We start from the raw sequence: 19,358 nt of genomic DNA, 5'->3' as shown, positions 1-19,358 counted from the left end.
AACAGAGTCACTGGAGTCAGCTAATGAACTTTCAACAAAAGAACAAAACATTTATTTAAGAAGAAAAAATTAATTATGCTACAATACTCCTTCACCCACAACTATAACTTTACAGATATATACAGATGTGTAAGGATAACACAAGTTACAAAAGCTATCCTATACTCTAATGTCCACAGTAAGCACAGTGTCCAAGTAAACCAACGGGCGACCTGTGGTCAGACACACCGCACTCTGAAGCCAAGGGACAGATGCCACCTCAACCAGATGCTGTGGATCTCTCCTCAACTCCCCCCAGATGCTTGTTACACCACAAGCCAACCGGTCTCACTGGACTCCCTCTTTCACGCGAGGATTTCCAATCTCCACTCTCCAAGAACTCGCCTTGGAATCTTCTCCCAAACCAATGCTTTCTCTCAGACGCCTTCCGCAAGAGTTCACCTCCAGTGTTTCAAACTCCGCTCCCGATGTTCCTCTTCCCTGGGTCACCACATGCATCGAAGCTGTCTTCCACGCACTCTCTCGCACCGACTCAGCTGTAAACAGTACACCACTGCTTGTCTCTTTGGACATTCTAAGTTTTCCCAAGCCTCTATCACTTAAAGCTTGAAGCCTTTCTCCGCTCCTCACTCCTACCGTCAGTTAATATGGGTGTTGTGTGTGTGTGTGTGTGTGTGTGTGTGTGCGCGCGCATGCACGTTCACGCATGCACGCTCTCTCTCTGGGACCCTGTTGCTAGGCAACAGAACAGCTTTTTCTACTCGTGTTTGCTTAACTTCTCTTTAGGAGTCATAAAATTCCTTACACAAGAAATAGGAGCAGGGTAGACCATTCAGCACCTCAAGCCTGCCCTGCCATTCAATAAGATCATGGCTGATCTGCCACAGCCTCAACTCTTCTTTCGTGCCAGTCCTCATAGCCCTCAGCTCCCCGATATTTCAAAAATCTATCTACCTCCTCTTTAAATACTTTCAGTGATCTAGCCTCCACAGCTCTCTGGGGTAGAGAATTCCAGACATTCGCTACCCTCAGAGAAGAAATTCCTTTGCATCTCAGTTCTAAATGTGTCCCCTTATTCTGTACTATGTCCCCTAATTCGTGAATCCCCTGCATCTTCTCAACATCTACCCTATCAAGCCCCCTTAGAATCTTGTATGTTTCAACAAGATCGCCCCTCATTCTTCTAAACTCTAATGAATAAAGGCATAACCTGTTTAGCCATTCCTGATAAGTCAACCCCTTCATCCCAGGAATCAACCTAGCGAAATTAAAAATGCAGGCACCTTTTAAAGTGAAACTAAAACTCAACTTGACCTTTTCATAACACTCAAATACAGAAACGCAAATCAAACTTAAACTTTAAAGCTAAAACTCATTTGTAACACCCACAAGTACAAATATAACTTACTTAAACTATCTCTATTTCCTAACATCTGTTTGTATTACTAATTCCACAATCCCATCTACCCCGATAACTTTTGATTCCCTTGCCTAACAAGAATCTATCGACCTTCCATCTTAAAGATATTCTCCTCCGCCACCTTCTGAAGCAGAGTTCCAAAGTCGCACAACCCTTTGGGAGAAAAGATTTCTCCTCATCTCTGTCTTAAAAGGGCGCCCCCTAATTTTAAAACACTGCCCCTAGTTCTAGGCTCACCCACAAGAGGAAAAATCATTTCCACGTCCATCTTGTCAACACCGTTCAAGATCTTATATAGTTCAATCAAGTCACCCCTCACTCTTCTAAACTCCAGTGGAAACAAGCCTAGTCTGTCCAACCTATCCTCATAAAACAACCCATTCATTCCAGGTATTAATCTAGTAAACCTCCTCTGAGCCGCCCCTAATGCATTAACATCCTTCGTTAAATAAGGCGACCAAAACTGCACACAGTATTCGAGATGTGGTCTCACCAATGCCCTGTATAACAGAAGCATAACATCCTTACTATTATGTCCAATTCCTCTCCTGCGGGACCTCGCTCATTACATCCTGCCAATCAGAAAATGAACCATTTATGCATACTCACTGTTTTCTCCCAGCCAGCCAATCTTCTACCCATGCTAATATGATACCCCCTACACCGTGAGCTTTTGTTTTCCGCAATGACTTTAGGGGTGTTATTCCACTAAGGAAGTTGATCCTTTCCTTGCCTGGTGTTCACAAAAATGCACATTTTTGCAGCGATCACTGGATAGCAATCAGTAATATGCACCCTGGTTGACTTTCTTTCCCCAGCCCGAGGTGCCACCTATTATATCCCACTGGTTAAGTGTTTCAGGTCAATGAACTGACTGTTCTGATGAAAGGTCATTGACCTGAAATGTTAACTCTGTTTCCCTCTCAACAGATTCGCCTGACCTGATGTGTATTTCCAGCATGTTCTGTTTTTATTTCAGATTTCCAGCATCTGCAGTATTTTACTTTTGTAATGTCCCACTGTCATCCAGGCTAATTTAGCACAGGTCAAGATTCCAGGATCAAAAAGATATCAAACTTCTAAACAACTCAAAGTATCAGCTTAAAAACCAATTTACAGGATACTCCTTTGTCAAAAGTTTATGCTGATGCAAATCTGTTCTCTTCTACATAGACAAAAACCTTAAAGGGTGCCACATTCATTAGGATACTCACCCTTATCCTGTTGGGAAATCATTGTGCGTTCATATTTTCCACTATTTAATTCTTTCAAAACTTGCATTAATTCAGTAATTCGAGCTGTGAAGCTAATAGAAATAAGATCATATGTGAAAGATTTAGTAGATTTCCACAGTGTGATCTAAAGGCTGTCATTTTTAATAGAACTGATACAACAAAAATATTAAAGCAGGATAATAAATAAATATTATGTGCAAAGATTATTAACTCTTTAAAGCCACAAAAAATTGTATTCAGAACAAATTATTTAACAAGTTATTTACATGCTTCAGTACTTGACCAGAGTTAGTTAGCAAAAACCTACTTTATACTCATGTTGATATTTTTCGCAAATATTAATGAATGAAAGAAACATTACACTAAAGTAATGCTGATGTCATAAAATCACAAATAGTAGGATAACTAGCATTTAAAGCTTCTGTTTCACATTTGTGATTGTTGAAACATATCAACATGCAAGAGCTAATCTTACAAGCCTACAATGCTAGCGGAGAGTCTCGGCTTCTAACAGCAAATATCAAATATTCTAGCGTGTACTGTCCACAACTATTCAACCATAATGTTTGGCAGCCCATTCATGTAAAATTACCCTTAAAAAATACCCATATGGTTTCAACAGAATTGTGAACTTGGAAGTAGGATATGAGTAAACTCCAACTTGTGAATTAGGAGGCACAGTAAATTGCATAGCTGAGAGCATGCTACAAAAAGGGACAAAGTCAAATTGAGTGAGTAAGCAAAACTGTGGCAGGTGGAGGTCAACATAGGGGAATGTGAGGTCATCCACTATAGATCCAAATAGGGATAATTTCTCAATTGCAAAAGACTAGGAACTATGGAGGTATTAAGAGAATTGGATATTCACTAGAATCATGTAAAAAATTTTGCACTTGTTCAAAATGTAATGAAAAAGGCTAATGGAATGTTAGACTCTATTTCAAGAGGACTGGAATACAAAGAGGAAGAAAGGATGTTTAAGTTGTACAGAGCCTTAATCAGACCCCATCTAGAACACAATGTTCAGATTTGGCCACTGAAGCTCTGGAATTATATCATGATGAGATTGCATAAACTTAGGAGTCCTCGAGTTTAGAAGGCTGTGAGCTGATCCAATTGATATGTTTAAAATTAGGAAAAAGGATGTAATAGGGTAGATACCAGAGAAACTAATTGCTCTGATGGGGAATCTAGAACAAGGGGGCATAATCTTAGAGCTAGGCAATTTAAAAACGAAATCAGTGAAGATTTTTTCACTGCAATCTGGAATGCTCTCCCCCAAAAGGCTGTGGATAATGAGTCAATTGAAATTTTTAAGACTGGGATTGATATATTTCTGTTCAATCAGGGCGTCAAGGTACAAAGGCAGGTAACTGGGGTAGAGGCACAGATCAGCCATAATCTGAACTGATGATGGGAACAGCCTGAAGGGATTGATCAGCCTACTCCTGTTCATGAAACTTACAATAAATTTTCCTTTATGTTTGTGCGTTAAGACATCACTTGATAGCATGTGTTCTTGGGCTTTAGCAATTTTGTACCAACTTTAATTTTGAATTGACAGGAAACTAATGGAAAATACGTGGAAATAGGAACTACAAAACGAGCTAGGTACACTGAGCTTACCCGGACAATCTTGTCATTTCACGGCCAGCCAGCACAATTCTTCCAAGTGCCTGAGACATTCTCAGCAACATACGACCACTTTGATAGTAGTCCTAAGAAAGAAAGCAAAGCTTAATCAATTTTGAAAGAATAAATTTGGTTTTACTCTCAATCACATTGAAAGGAACAAAAACTGACTTCATTGCTCGCAAATGCCAAAAAACTGCCTCTTCTGGCACTTACATGTAGAGGGGGAACCCTAATCAACACTTACCTCCAACAGTTCAGCGTGGTTACTTTTCAGATGGCGAGGGTGAGAGATAGTCAAGAAAGGTCGGCTTACTACCAGATAGCCAACAACAGTGGCAAGATCTGTAATAAATTTAAAAACACAGTATTTTAGAAAATCCAGTCATGTGTCAATGAAACATACTTCGTAAACAAAAATCAGCATATTTTGTCAATGAAATGTTTCAACGGATGAAGATCCAACAATATTTCAAAAGGGTAAAACTTGCATCTTTACATTTTTTTACTTAGTTACAACCAGCGCCCTAAAGGAAACCAGAAAAGGACGAATACAAAATTGAAGGAAGAGTTTTAGAGTTTAGAACAGTGCCACAGATCAAATTACATATCTTGTCCAAGCTCGGTACTGGGTTAAGATAGGATCTGTACCTGGGGCTGTTCAATGGTACAACTCCCTTTTTGTCTAACCACTTCTCTGTATATGTTGGCATTCCCTGGAAATCTTGCAGCAAATCTTGAGAAATTAAGTTAATATCCTTTCTACACGATTGCAACAAGATCCTGCTCTCTTCTGACAGTGATAGTAAAAAACAAAGTAATAGTTTTCAAAAAGTAGCAGGAAATGAGATCTTGTCCTGGCTATTTACAACAGCAATTAGATTATATTTTAAAGTTAAATTCTAAGTGAGCTGCACAGGTAATGGCCAAACCCACAAGTTTCTTTGGTCTTTTATGTGTGCTTATCAATCTCTCTGTCCAAACAAATCTCCATCTACAAAACTGGTTATGTCCTCAACACCCAAATACGAGTATCCTCCAAGCGTGCTGTTTGCATCAAGAAAAACAACAATGCTATTTATATGGTGCCTTTAATATAATAAAGCGTCCTAAGGTGCTTCACAGAGGCATTATAAAACTAACACTGACTAACATAAGATATTAGGGAAGATGCCCAGAGCTTGGTCAAAGAGTTAGGTTTTAAGGTGTGTCTTAAAGGTAAAAAGTGAGGTAGAGGGGCAAAGAGTTTTGGGGACTGAATTTCAGAGCTTTGGGCCTGGGTAACTGAAAGCACAGCCATCAAAGGTGGAGCATTTAAAACCTGGGTTTCTCAAGAGACCACAATTAGAGGAGTACAGATATCTCAGAGGGTTATAGGGCTGGAGGAGATTAGAGTGATAGGAAGGGGCCAGGCTATGAAGGGATTTGAAAGCAAGAATGAAGGTTTTATCACTGAGGTGTTACTTAACCAGGCATCAGGTAGGTCAGAGAGCACAGGGATGATAGGTGAATAGAATTCATTGTGAATTAGGACATGGGGAGAAGAGTTTTTAAATGATCCCAAATTTATGGAGGTAAAATGTAGGAAGTTGGACAGGAGTGTTAAAATAGTCGAGTCTGGAGGTAACAAAGGCATGGATGTAAGTTTTAGCGACAGAAGAGCTGAGTCAGGGGTGGAGATGGCTGATGTAACGATCCCCCTTTGAAATTTGGCATTTTTGCGGCTGTCTTGATGACTGCAAAACAAAAAGCTTCAACAGCATGACTCTTTTCTTCAGCAATACTCAAGAAACGATTACTACAAATTCCTGGTGATATGACAATATCAGGCTAATCACTTGGCAAGACTTTCTGAATGTGTTCCAGCAGGCGATTCCAATGCAAAGAGGACCAGCTGAATAAGATTATCTAATTTTAATTGAAAAGTAAATTTAAAACAAACCTCAGAAACCTTTACTCAAAAGGGTGATGAATATTTGGAATGTTCTACCAGGTAAGCTACTGTTGTAGGGGAGTTGGAGATGCAATTTTATACTGGGTGGTTGAACTGAATATCAGAAGGTAACAAATTAGAAATTGGTGATGGTACAGATATATGACTGAAAACTCATCTCGAGGTCAAATATAATATCAAGATTATGAATGTCTGTTTCAGCATCATGGAAAGCAATGGAGTTGGTGGTTGAGAGTGGAGTTCCTGGCAGGGACCTAAGACGGTGGCTTCAGTGTTCCCAATATTTAATTGGAGGAAACTTCTGCTTATCCAGTACTGGATGTCAGATAGCAGTCTGACAATGTAGAAACAGTGCAAGGACCAAGAGAGGTGGCAGTGAGGCAAGGCTGGGTGCCATTAGCATACATGTGGAAACTGAGGTTGAAATTTGGATGGTGTCACCAAAGGGCAGCATATAGATGAGACATAGGAAGGGGCCAAGAATAGATCTTGAGGGACACCCGAGGTAACTGTGTGGGAATGGAAACAGAAGCCATTGATAGATTGAAATGAATAAACTAAAGTGTAATTTGGCATCTGCAAAATGAACTCAGCTTCGGACACAATTTGGGGTGCAAATTCCAGGATTCTAAGGCCCTTGAATCTTTCTGTTAATTATAGGACGGCTCACAGTACAATGTTCATTTAACAATGTGTATATTGGTTTGTCATTCAGTGATTGCCTAGCTATATATTACTTTCATTGGCTAGAGAGGTAGAACCACAAACATTAAGGTGTAAACAACATAATCAAAATAAAATGAGTGCCTTCTGCATTCAAACCAATTAGTTCACTAAACAGAGTTTAGATTAGGATCCATTAAATCTATCCGTCAAGTATAAATAAGAACAGATTAAATAGCCGCTTGATAGTGCAGAACTTAAATAATGCTGAAGAAAGAGACATGCTGTCGAAGCTTTTTGTCTTGCACTCATCAGGCCAGACACAGTAATGCCAAATTTCAAAGGGAACAGCAATTTATACTGCATGAGAAAAGGGGTGCTGATTGGTTGGCAAGTCAACTCTGATTGGTTGAGACATTGCCATAGTAAATGCACCAGGGAGCTATTGTCCCCCATGCTTTTCTTTATTTCAAAAAGGGTGCAATGTCTGGACATATTCCTTTTGTTTGCAGAGGACAGGATCCTGCATATGAATATATGTAGCTTTGAGTAAGCTTAAGTGAGCTACGTTGTGAGCCAGATTGATAATCTTAAATTGTTGTTACTGTAATTCTTAGCATATGTCCCATCGGCTGGTTACAATAGATAGAGTACTGACCGTACTCAACCAACCCATGCTTGCAGAACTCAGAACATAACACCTAACGTTAGACGTGATTCTACAATCAGATAGGATTTGCTCACTTACACTTGCTAGAAGCTACATATATGTATGGGACCTCTGCAGGCAAAAGTAATATGCCCAGGCATTGCAACTTTTTGAATAAACAAAACCATGAGTGACAACAGCTCCCTGGTGCATTCACCACAGCAAAGTCTTAGCCAGAGCTAACTAATCAGCACCCCATTTTCTCATGCAGTATAAATTGATCCCCCTTTGAAATTTCACATTCTTGCGGCTGTCTTGATGACTGCAAGATGAAAAGCTTCAACAGCATGACTCTTTTCTTCAGCAATACTCAAGAAATGATTATTACAAATTCCTGGTAATAAGGCAATGTCAGGCTAATCATTTGGCAACTCTTTCTGAATGTGTTCCAGCAGGTGGTTCCAATGCAAAGAGGACCAGCTGAATAAGATTATCTAATTTTAAATGAAAAGTAAATTTAAAACAAACCTCGGAAATCTTTACTCAAAAGGGTGATGAATATTTGGAATATTCTACCAGGTAAACTACCAGTAGGGGAGTTGGAGATACAATTTAATACCGGGTGGTTGAACTGAATATCAGAGGGTCAACCTTGACTTTTCTCATCCTTGGCTTTGTGTTCTTAAATGTCTTTGAACAAATAAATTCCTACATAGCACCCAAAGCACATTGGCACAATAACTGAAAGCTAACAAAGTACAAGATCTTTTAAATTTTGAGATAGCATTGTACTTTCCTGCACATTTTCCTGCATCATTAGGATGGTTATTATAAAAATCATAATTTTGGCTGTGTATATTACTTACATTTGGCAATTATACTGTCCACAAATCCCATGGTGAAACGGAAAACGATGAAATTGTGCAGGTGATCAACCTAATTGTGAAAAATATACAAAATCTGTTGTATTGATTTTTTAAAAAAATGCAACTAGATCCCAGTCAGGACAGATGAAAAATTACAGATAAACATACTTGCAAATTAACTTGGATGGCTTATAAGTTATCAGGACAATGTCAAACCTGCTAGCATCTCTGATGAAAACGGGTTAGTGTATAGACTTCTGCACTATCTTGAATTGGCCACGCAAATCAAAATATAACTATTGTGGTAAATAAACAGAAGAAGGAACTTATACAACAACCAGTGCTACTGACAGTGCAAATATAATATGTATGTGTTAGAAATAGTTCGTACGGAATAAATGGCCATTTAGTAACCATTTTATGAAATCACAAAATTATGTGCAATGCATTTGACGTAGTCTACTTGGACTTCAGCAAGGCTTTTGATAAGGACCCGCATGGGAGACTGATAACGAAGATAAGAGCCCATGAAATCCAAGGCAATTTGGCAAATTGGATCCAGAATTGGCTGAGTGGCAGGAAGCAGAGGGTGATGGTCGAAGGGTGTTTTTGTGACTGGGTGCCTGTGTCCAGTGGGGTTCCACAGGGATTGGTGTTGGGTCCCCATGCTGTTTGTGGTATATATAAATGTTTTAGACTTGAAGGTAGGAGGGTTGATCAGTAAGTTCGCAAATGGCACGAAAATTGGTGGGGTGGTAAATAGTGAGGAAAATAGCCTTAGAATTCAGGAGGATATAGATGGGCTGATCAGTGGCAAATGGAAGTTAATCCGGATAAGTGTGAGGTGATGCACTTGGGCAGGACAAACAAGGCACGGGAGTACACGATGAATGGTAGGACCCTGGGAAGTGCCGCGGATCAGAGAGACCTTGGTGTGCATGTCCACCGGTCCCTTAAGGGAGCGGGACAGATAGATAAGGTGGTTAAGAAGGCATATGGGATACTTGCCTTTATTAGCCGAGGCATAGAATATAAGAGCAGGGAGGTTATGCTGGAACTGTAAAAAACGCTGGTTAGGCCACAGCTAGAGTATTGTGTGCAGTTCTGGAATCCGCTTTATAGGAAGGATGTGATTGCACTAGAGAGAGTGCAGAGGAGATTTACCAGGATGTTGCCTGGGCTGAAGAGTTTTAGTTATGAGAAGAGATTGGATAGCCTGGGGTTATTTTACCTGAAGCAGAGGAGATTGAGGGGGGACATGATTGGGATGTATAAAATTATGAAGGGCATAGATAGGGTAGGCAGCAAGGAGCTTTTCCCCTTGGTGGAGGGATCAATAACCAGGGGGCATAGAGTTAAAATAAGGGGCAGGAGGTTTAGAGGGGACATGAGGAAGAATTTTTTCACCCAGAGGGTGGTGGGAATCTGGAACTCACTGCCTGAAAGGGTGGTAGAGCAGAAACTCTCATAACATTTAAGGAGTATTTGGATGTGCGCTTACGATGCCATGGCATACAAGACTATGGGCCTAGTGCTGGAAAATGTGATTAGAATAGTTAGGTACTTGTTTGACCGGTTCAGACTCGATGGGCCAAAGGGCCTTTTTCTGTGCTGTACACCTCTATGACTCTATGTTATATTGGCTAAGCACAAATCACATTTAGCATGTGGCATAGAGTCATTACAGCAAAGAAGGATGCCATTTGGCCCATCAAGTCAATGTCGGGATATGATAGATACGATGACCAGAATACTTCTCATGCATATTGCCTAACACTCAAGTTTAGCACTACAATAGTATCTTGTTACATATACGGTAACTGTATCAAAAATAAAATGCTATTTTGAACAGCTTAACAGATAATAGCTTTATAAATTGAACACAATTCAGTACTTGCACATTACTTAATATGTACTTGGTCTCACTCGAAAGGAAGTGGTGGCAGCCTTCAGTGTCATGAAACAATGGCTTGTGCCGCGGTGGTCAACGTTGTGTGAAGCATCGCCTGGTGTGGCATGGCAATCTTCAGCACATTTGCTGCTAAGGAAAACCGTGGGCTGAGAAGGTGCAGGATTTGCTGGCCTCTGTTTTCTCAGGATCTGCTTCTTGGCCAGCTGAGCTTTATGTTTCTGCTTCTCTCTTCCAATGCTCTTTCAAACAAACAATCAGCCTCCAGAGGTCATGGCCACCAGCAACCATCTCCCAGCTGTCAGTGGCAATGTTCACCATCTTCATATCTCGCTTGCAGGTGTCCTTGTAGCAGAAATATGGATGCCCAGAAGCTCATGACCCAGTAACCAATTCACCATATGGAAGGTCTTTGGATATACGGCCGTCATCCAACTGATGAATGTGGCCAGCGAGAATGCCATTAGGTTAGCAATCCTGATGAAATTAGCAGGCTCCAGGGCCTCCGAGTTGGTGACCTTGTCCTGCCAAGAGATGTCTGAGACAGCAAAGGTGGAAACTGTTCAGCATTTACTCCTGCCTAATATATGTTGTCCAGGCCTCAGCACTGTAGAGGAGTGCACTAAGGACACAGGCTTGGTAGACCCGGAATTTGGTGTTCTCAGCCAGGTTCCTGTGTTTCCACACTCGTGCTCAAGTTGGATGTAACAGCTGCAGCTTTAGCGACATATGTGTTGATTTCAGCATCGAGTGACAAATTGCCGGTAATTGTGGAGTCTAAATATGTGAAGCTATCAATAACCTCCAGCGTCACATTGTCAATGCTGATATATGACAGTATGGCAATATCCTGGACCATGACATTAGTCTTCCTGATACTGATGGTCAAAACAAACTTTACAGGCACGACAGAGTCTGTCCATTTGCCATGAAGGTGTTCCTCGGAATGGTGCAGCATTGTCAGCTTAGAGCAACACTCTGATGAGGACTTGGTGCACCTTTTGCCTTGGCTCTCAGATGAGCAAGGTTGAATAACTTTCCGTCAGTTCTGGTATGTAAGTAGACACACACTGTAGATGACCTGAAGGCATATGACAGCAACCAAGAGAAGAAGATGCCAAAGAGCGCCGGTGGCAAAACACAACCCTGTCTAACCCCACTACAGATCTCAAAGGGTTCTAATGTTGCCCCATTATAGCTGACCATACCCATCATGTTGTAATGGAAAGAGATCATATTGAGCAGCTTCAGCCAATTTTTTCCAGCAGCATAAATAAATAGCCTCCGCTCACATGGTCAAATGCCTTGGTGAGATCGATGTATAAGTAGTCTCCTTTGTTCAAGATATTTCTCTTGCAGCTGCTGGACTGAGAATATCATGTTAAATGTAGATCTTCCAGTTCTGAAACCATACTGGGATTTGGGGTTGATGCATTCAACCAGGATCTGCAGTCTGACAAGGGTAAGATGGACAAATCCATTTCCCATGATGATCAGCAGGGAGGTACTTTGATAGCTGTTGCAATCACTGTAATCATCCCAGTTCTTGCGCAGAGTTACAATCTTTGCATCAGTAATATGCTGGGGCATTGCTCCCTCCCTCCAGCAGAGACTCAAAGCACTGAGCCTCTTGAAGTAAAGTCCAGTAGGCTGCTAGGCAAAGAAGTTTGTTCATATGCTGCAGGGGTGCCGGATTCCCGCGCTTGATGAGTTCGGGCAGTATAACATTAGCACCCGGAGCTTTGCCCAAGGCAAGCGAGTCGTAACTTTACTATGCTCCTCAACTGTAGGTTCAATATCAATCTCTGTCATGACAGGTAGGCTATGATGTCCAGAGCTTCCTAGGTGACAGTGTTCTCCCCACGTACAACTCAAGGTAGTGTTCTACCCATCTCTCCAACTGTTTATTGTAGTCAGTCGGTGATAGCCTCCCCTGCCTTTATGTTCAATGAAGCCATTTTCTTTGCTGATGAACCTGACTTTTTGATTCTTTCATACATGCCCCTAGCATTTCCTGTGTCGAATGACATTTAGGTATTCTGGCAAAGTTGTGGCCAGCAGTCATTGGTACACCACGTCTGTCAGACTTTTACTTCTAGGGGCTCAGTGCATTGAGTCTTCTGCAAACCATCTGTCAATCCTGCGCACTTGATCCTGATGTTCCAGTTTGCCAATCGTAAGAGTTGGCCTTCTCTTTCTTTTTGTTTCATTTGTTTGCCTGGTGCGATGGATTCCATCCATTTGTTGAGCAGAGACTCTAAGATCCAAGCACCCATTAAATCAGATGGACAGTGGCGAGTTGGCACTTTACTAGTCGGGGGCTGCCTGACTTGAAATGGATGGCGGCCAACCGGTGGGACATGGTGATTCCTCCCATCATTGGAGATTGCCCATAGCACATTCTCTATGCCAATCGAATTGGGCTTAATACTCTTAACTGCTGTCTCCCGTGTTGTGTTAATGCTTTGTAGTGAAACTGGAGTTTCCTCTCCAGGGCACAAGCCTGGGCAAAATTTATGGAGACTTCAGGGTCCCCTCTCGACCTCCCCGATTGAAGCACTAGCTTGGTTGTAGGAATTGCTGGAAAGGTGACATATTTAGACATCAGTCCGCCTTTGGGTTCCACGCCAAAATTTTTGTCAGGGTTTACTCCCATAGCCTTCAACTCTCCCGAGGTATCCACAAGGCAGTAGAGCTATTCACCCATTGCTGGCTCGCTGGTCTAAGGGTATGATTCTTGCTTAGGGTGCAAGAGTTCAAGTTTGTGTGTGTCCAACAGGTCAATGTGATGTGTCGAATGTGTGGGTGAAGACAGTTAGCAAGCTTTCCACTTTTGTGTGCTAGTTTGCTTCTCATTTACAGCCTACACCACTGGCTAGCAGCAATGAGAAAAAGAGAGCCAAATGTGTAAATCTCTCCCTGTCATTACACAGCCTCTCCATTTGCAAGTCCTGAAATGTGCCATCTCACAGCTAGATAAGGAAACTCATTCCCTCACAAGGCTTCAGAGGAACTCTCGAGAGGTTTGGCTCCCAGACATGCAGTATGAAAGCCCATTGGCATGTGGAACCACCCTGGCACTCATACTCATCAACCAAACTCCCAGATATGGGTGAATAACTCCACTGCCTAGTGGATACCCCGCAAAAGTATTGCCACAATTAACACATATAAGGGCAAGCAGATTTATGATGTAATTTCAAAAGTAACTGTGAAAGAACAAAACTTAATAGTTTCTCCAAGCCTACACTGTTTTATTATTTTAACTGTTAAAAATACATTTAGAATGATAACCAGGGAGGAGAAATTAGAATAAATTGAGGGATATGAGATTTCCCACTGGTGGAGAGAAAGTTTAGAGAAGGTTTAATAGACACATTTAAGATCATAACAGTGCGAATAAGAATAAAATAAATATTTTCTCCGGCTGGAGAGTAAACAATGATGGATCATCCATTTCAAATGGCCATTGAGAGAAAGGAGAGGGGTCAAGTGAAATTTCTTAACAGAGAGTTATTGAAGCATAGTTGCTTTGCCACAAGTGGTAGCTGAGTCCAAGACCATTATGTCTCTTAAAAGGAAAAGTAGATTAATATACAAGACAGAAGAAGATATAGGCTTATTTGGGGTGGGCTGAACAGTGAGATTAGTTTTGGACTGCAATAGCAAACAGCCAATACAAACACGAGGGGCTGAATGGCCTCCTTCTGCGCTGCAAGCCTGTTATGGGTTGTTACTTAATAGAGAAGGATAAGGTTTAACTGAAAACATAGAATGGCTCACTATAAGCCTTTGTCCCAACAACTGTGAATTTTAAAATGATGGATACGAAACCTACGGAGAATCATTACGGAGTGACATCAACTACCCTGGTATAGAATATTTGCTGTTGGTATTTTAATTGGAAGTAGAAAAATATTAAATTAGCACCCAATATGTTGAGAATGTACCTGCTATTTTAGCATATTACAAACACATAATTTCAAAAAAGATTCTGTTGAATTTTATCAAAATTGGCCATGATATTTAGAATTCTCCCTTATCCCACAATTCACTACCATATGCAAGTCTAAAATTAACTACAATTTTACAAATATTTGCACAGAATGAAGGTGGTTGCTTACCAGCCTTTTAAACGTAGTGTGTATAGTCTGCTTCTCTCTACTGTTCCCATGATAAAAAGCAATTTCTTCACTGTAAGAACACAAGTATAATAGCTTATTACGGTTCTTTATTTGTAAACTTAAATCTTGGACTTACTACTAATTCCACAATGGGCAGAAGGTTAAAAGGTTAACAATGACAGGTAGCAGAATCCCAACTCACTGCAAATGCACCTGTTGTCATTTTTACAGCTACAGGTTTGGTGTTTGAATGTTGTGCAATGGAGAAGTGGAGCACCTCGTTAATATGTTTAAATCAAGCTCCTAGAGTGCAATCGGGAACCTGATTTAAATTTTGCAGTTGCTGCACAGATTTTCCAGCGGTCAGGGAACCCGGCAATGAAAAGGAGCCGGGAGCTGTGGGCTGCACAAGCTAAGCGTCTTTTTCATCATTGCTTCTGGGCTGGGAGTAGAAAGTGTGCTGCCCCTGCCCCTCAAGGAAACCTTCAGGCTCTCCTCAGCCTATTGCAGCCTCTCCTGCCCTGCTGTGATCACCAACTTCAAGTCAATGGCCAGGCTGTCAATTTGGCTGTCTGCCAAGCAGGAATCAAAAGAAAGAAAAATGATAATGAGGTCCTGCTGCTATGTTCAGCAGGAACTCCATGATCCCAGGCTCAGAAAGTTCTTTGGTCGATTTTGGTTTCCACCACGCCTTTTCCACAATTATTGGGCCCTTTGTATTTAACTTTAAACATTTTCCTACTTCAGTCAAGCAGTATATTAGCCCAATAACAGGCTGTCCCACAGAGAACCAAAGAGTATAGATGTGGTCCCAGATCTCCCCGATTTCAGCTATGCCAAGACTTTAAAACAGCAAGCCAGCACAGACCACTCACATAAATCTTTTGCAGCTGGAATCACAGAATCACAGTGCAGAAGAGGCCCTTCGGCCCATCGAGTCTGCACCGACATGTGAGAAACACCTGACCTACCTACCTAATCCCATTTACCAACACTTGGCTCATAGCCTTGAATGTTATGATGTGCCAAGTGCTCATCCAGGTACTTTTTAAAAGGTTGTGAGGCAACCCGCCTCCACCGCCCTCCCAGGCAATGCATTCCAGACCGTCACCACCCTCTGGGTAAAAAAGTTTTTCCTCACATCTCCCCCTAAACCTCCTGCCCCTCATCTTGAACTTATGCCCCCGTGTGACTGACCCTTCAACTAAGGGGAACAGCTGCTCACTATCCACCCTGTCCATGCCCCTCATGGAATAAGAGGGCAAAAAATACGAGGGATGGTAGAGGGAGAAAGAGGGGAGGGAGTTTGTTGAAAAATATTACATATCCTTCCACTGAAGAAGTTCCACATCAACAGTTCCATTGTTAACAATTAATTTTGTTTTTAAAACAATTTGTAAAACCACCAATTTTACCAAATGCCTCCGCACCTATTTGTAATAAGCCGTGAGTTGACATATCTGTATTCGCCTTCATATCTTTGTTCCGACACTGTCATTTTACCAATTGGTCTTCTAAGTCGAGTCAGAATCAGACCTGAAACGATCAGGTAAGCCATCATGCTTGCAGGCCCCTAAGGTGAAGACAGTAACTGATTTAAAAATATATTTCCTTTTTTGCAGTAATATCAATAGGACAAATTCTCAAAATACATATATACCAAAAAGAGCAAAGAAACAAATTAGTCAACCAGCTCCATTCACATCTTTGCATTAAAATGCCAAGTATTTTATCATGTTTAGTTAATTCGAACAGTAATATTTATCAAATAAATATTTAGGTTGGGCATTTTGATAATTACGCCACCAGAAGAATTGTTAGTAGAAAACTTCTCTCATGTATTTACAAAGTTAAAAGAAGCTCTTGCAGCCCTTATTAGTTAAAATTAGCTCACATTTATTCTCAACTCACCTGAGCACCTATTGCACTTGTTAGTTTAAATATATACAGGAAGATATCCAAAAGGGGCTGAAAAGAAAAGTCACAGGTCAAAAATTAGCTTATAAAGTGATGTGACAAGAGTACAGTGAATGAACATTAAAATCACAACACTGTTTAAATTAAAAATATATATATTGCAGAGGATGGAAATATAATACAATCATCTCATTTTAAGTTTATAATTTGTGGTAATTCCTAGTGGAGGATAAGGGAAATGATGTGTATAACTCACCTTGCTGAGATTTGAATACAAGTCTACTACACTGTTGCAGAACTTCTCCACATCTTGAGTTAATAGTTGGTCTGCATTTGCTATTCTGTTGTCAAGATTACCCATTTTATAATACGTATACCCTCTGTCAGGACAAAAACATATCTGTTTAAGTGAAAAATTTCATTGAAAATATTGAAAATTGACTGTTAATACTGTAGTTTCTAGTAGTTGATTAAATTTCCTCAGTTAAATAAATTGCACAACAGACTTTTGGATTCCACTGGTTTCTTTATAATTGAGTGGCAAATGTCAATAGAATCAAAGATGAAAACTGAACAGCACAATCAGTCCAATTTTTATTCAGAGGTTGCAGGGGATGAAAGGGGGGATTGGGAGCTGAGCAGGCAGCAAACTCTCCAACCCTCCGGCGTAGAAATTTTAATCATAGAAATTTACAGCACAGAAGGAGGCCACTCGACCCATCATGTCTGTGCCGGCAAACCAGGTGCAATCCAGCGTAATCCCATTCTCTGGCTTGGTCTGTAGTCTTGTAAGTAATGCACATCAACTGCACATCCAAGTACTTTTTAAATGTAATAAGAGTTTATGCCTCTACCACCCTTTCAGGCAGGGAGTTCTAGATCCCCAACACCCTCTGGATGAAAAGATTTCCCTTTGTATCCCCACTAAACCTCCTACGTTTTAACCTAAATCTACAGCTCCTGGTTATGGACCCCTCAACCAAAGGAAGTAGGACCTTCCTCTTCACTCTATCTGGAAGCCTCATAATTTTATACACTTCAAATGGGTCTCTCCTCAGCCTCCCCTGTTCCAAAGTAAACAACCCAAATGCTTTGACTCAAGTTCCTGCCACTCAAAGCAGGGACTGGGAGACAGTTGGGAGTTAATGTCATTTGTGTACAATGCACATAATGGAGCACATCAACATTTTTTTAAAAACAGCTCCAAGCGGAGCTGAGACTGGCACTCGTCGGACTTACCCCTTGGCATAATTTTCATTATTTTACACTGCACTGATACAAGGCTAAACTGGTCTGCAGTTAGCTACAGTAGATTTGTTCCCATTTTTAAATGCAGGAACATTTGCAAGCTTCCAATCGCTGGAACTCTTTGAAATACCCAATGAATCAAGTTATCACCATAGCCAGTGCTCCATTAATTTTCTCCCTAGTGTCCAGCAGTATACTCGGATATGCGCTATTTGGCCTGCCTGATTCATTAATCGTCAGTCCTGTGAGCTTGTCATTGATTTTGAAAGATTGTATATCAAAATTTGGTGACAACACAAAAGTAGGCGTTTGGCAAACAACAAGGGAAGTCTGCAAAAGGTTTCCGAAAGATACAGACAGGTTGGAGATAAAAATTAATGCAGATGAACTTCACTGGATTTTTTGCAAGAAAAAAGGAATGGGAAGGCTCTTAAGAGAATGGATACAAGTCTGCAAATTACTTAATTCCTGGAAAGTGCAAATGTAAATGGACTAAGCCACAAAAGGCCAATGGCATTTTAAATGTTAAAAATAGGACATACTGTACAACAGCAATGAGATAATAATTAAGAGTAGTGCCAGCAGTTTTTGGCAACCTATTACAAACTAGCCTTTACCTAGCGCCTGATACAAGCACAGCTCTTCCTCATTTGCAGTCAAGTTTTGGGAAACTGGGTGACAGCAGTTCTGGGTCAGTGACTTCTTTTCCTTCAACAGCTTTTAATAGAGTGGCTTTCAGCCCAAATTAAGACCATTTTCCTTTGGTGCAACCCCTACATGGGCAGGACCTTCCATTCTATAATATCCAAAAAGGGATCACAGTCACCTACACTGCTCTGCTGTGCCATTCTGAACGATGTTTCTGTTACCATCACAACTTTTATGGTTAGTTGGAAATTTTTAAGAAGTGCTCCCATATTCGATTTTCCACAAAATATGCTACAGGTCAATGTATTTAGGCTTTTCCTGTACCTGTGGCTTATTCAAAAAAGAGGGGTGGGGAGGGGGAAGGGGTGTGGGGCATTATATTGCAATTTCAGCATACTCTGCCCAAGGAGATGTGGGTACATGTTCTGCTCATTACAAAATCAGAGCTTATTATTTTTAATTCTCTCTCCCCTAGATCACACCAAGCATTAAAACTTTGAATGTGATTTTAATAAAATCTGCCTGGTGGGAACAGGGCTTTAAAATGCTGCATTATGCCATACCATTGCAATTGCACTGGTCAGCATTTTAACTGCTCACTGCAGTTAAGTGGCTGAGGTGCCTGCCGGAAGCAGTCAGGGGACTCATGAGTTAATGTAAATCTGGGTCCTAATATATCAACGGAACCCCGCTTACATTTTAACCCAGGCCTGAGTGGGAAAGACGGCTTGGCTTTCCCTCAAGGTGAAAGCAGGTCAAAGTGTCGTCCAGAAGGATGAAGAGACCTTGCAAGCCAAGCTGTTCCAGTACAGCTACAACAACCCGGCTATGTGGAAAATTGCCCAGGTATGTCCTGTACACAAAAAGCAGGACAAATCCAACCCAGCCAGTTACCACCTCATCAGTCTACTCTCAATCATCAGTAAAGTAATGGAAGGGGTCAACAACAGTGCTATCAAGTGGCATTGCTTAGCAATAACCTGCTCACTGAAGCCCAGTGTGGGCTCGGCTAGGGTCACTCAGCTCCTGACCTCCTGAGCTGAGGTGAGGTGAGAGTGACTGCCCTTGGCATCAAGGCTACATTTGACTGAGT

At 41.1% G+C, this 19,358-nt stretch overlaps 1 protein-coding gene across 1 annotated transcript in view; it reads right to left on the bottom strand.

The window, feature by feature from the left end:
• abcd3a (ATP-binding cassette, sub-family D (ALD), member 3a) overlaps window positions 1-19,358 on the bottom strand; it is a 67,510-nt gene that overhangs the window by 22,777 nt on the left and 25,375 nt on the right. The window contains exons 7-14 of the mRNA XM_078560818.1: window positions 16,626-16,749; window positions 16,364-16,420; window positions 15,883-16,025; window positions 14,453-14,522; window positions 8,420-8,489; window positions 4,535-4,632; window positions 4,282-4,373; window positions 2,635-2,726 (exon numbers count right to left, since the gene is read on the bottom strand). Of these exons, the coding sequence (XP_078416944.1) occupies window positions 2,635-2,726; window positions 4,282-4,373; window positions 4,535-4,632; window positions 8,420-8,489; window positions 14,453-14,522; window positions 15,883-16,025; window positions 16,364-16,420; window positions 16,626-16,749 (746 nt within the window). The remainder of the gene's footprint in view (window positions 1-2,634; window positions 2,727-4,281; window positions 4,374-4,534; window positions 4,633-8,419; window positions 8,490-14,452; window positions 14,523-15,882; window positions 16,026-16,363; window positions 16,421-16,625; window positions 16,750-19,358) is intronic.

Source organism: Cetorhinus maximus, chromosome 17 (assembly GCF_964194155.1).
Source record: "Cetorhinus maximus chromosome 17, sCetMax3.hap1.1, whole genome shotgun sequence".
Lineage (NCBI taxonomy): Eukaryota > Metazoa > Chordata > Chondrichthyes > Lamniformes > Cetorhinidae > Cetorhinus > Cetorhinus maximus.
The sequence above is the reverse complement of the archived record's forward strand: the minus strand, read 5'-3'. Positions and strand labels throughout refer to the sequence as shown.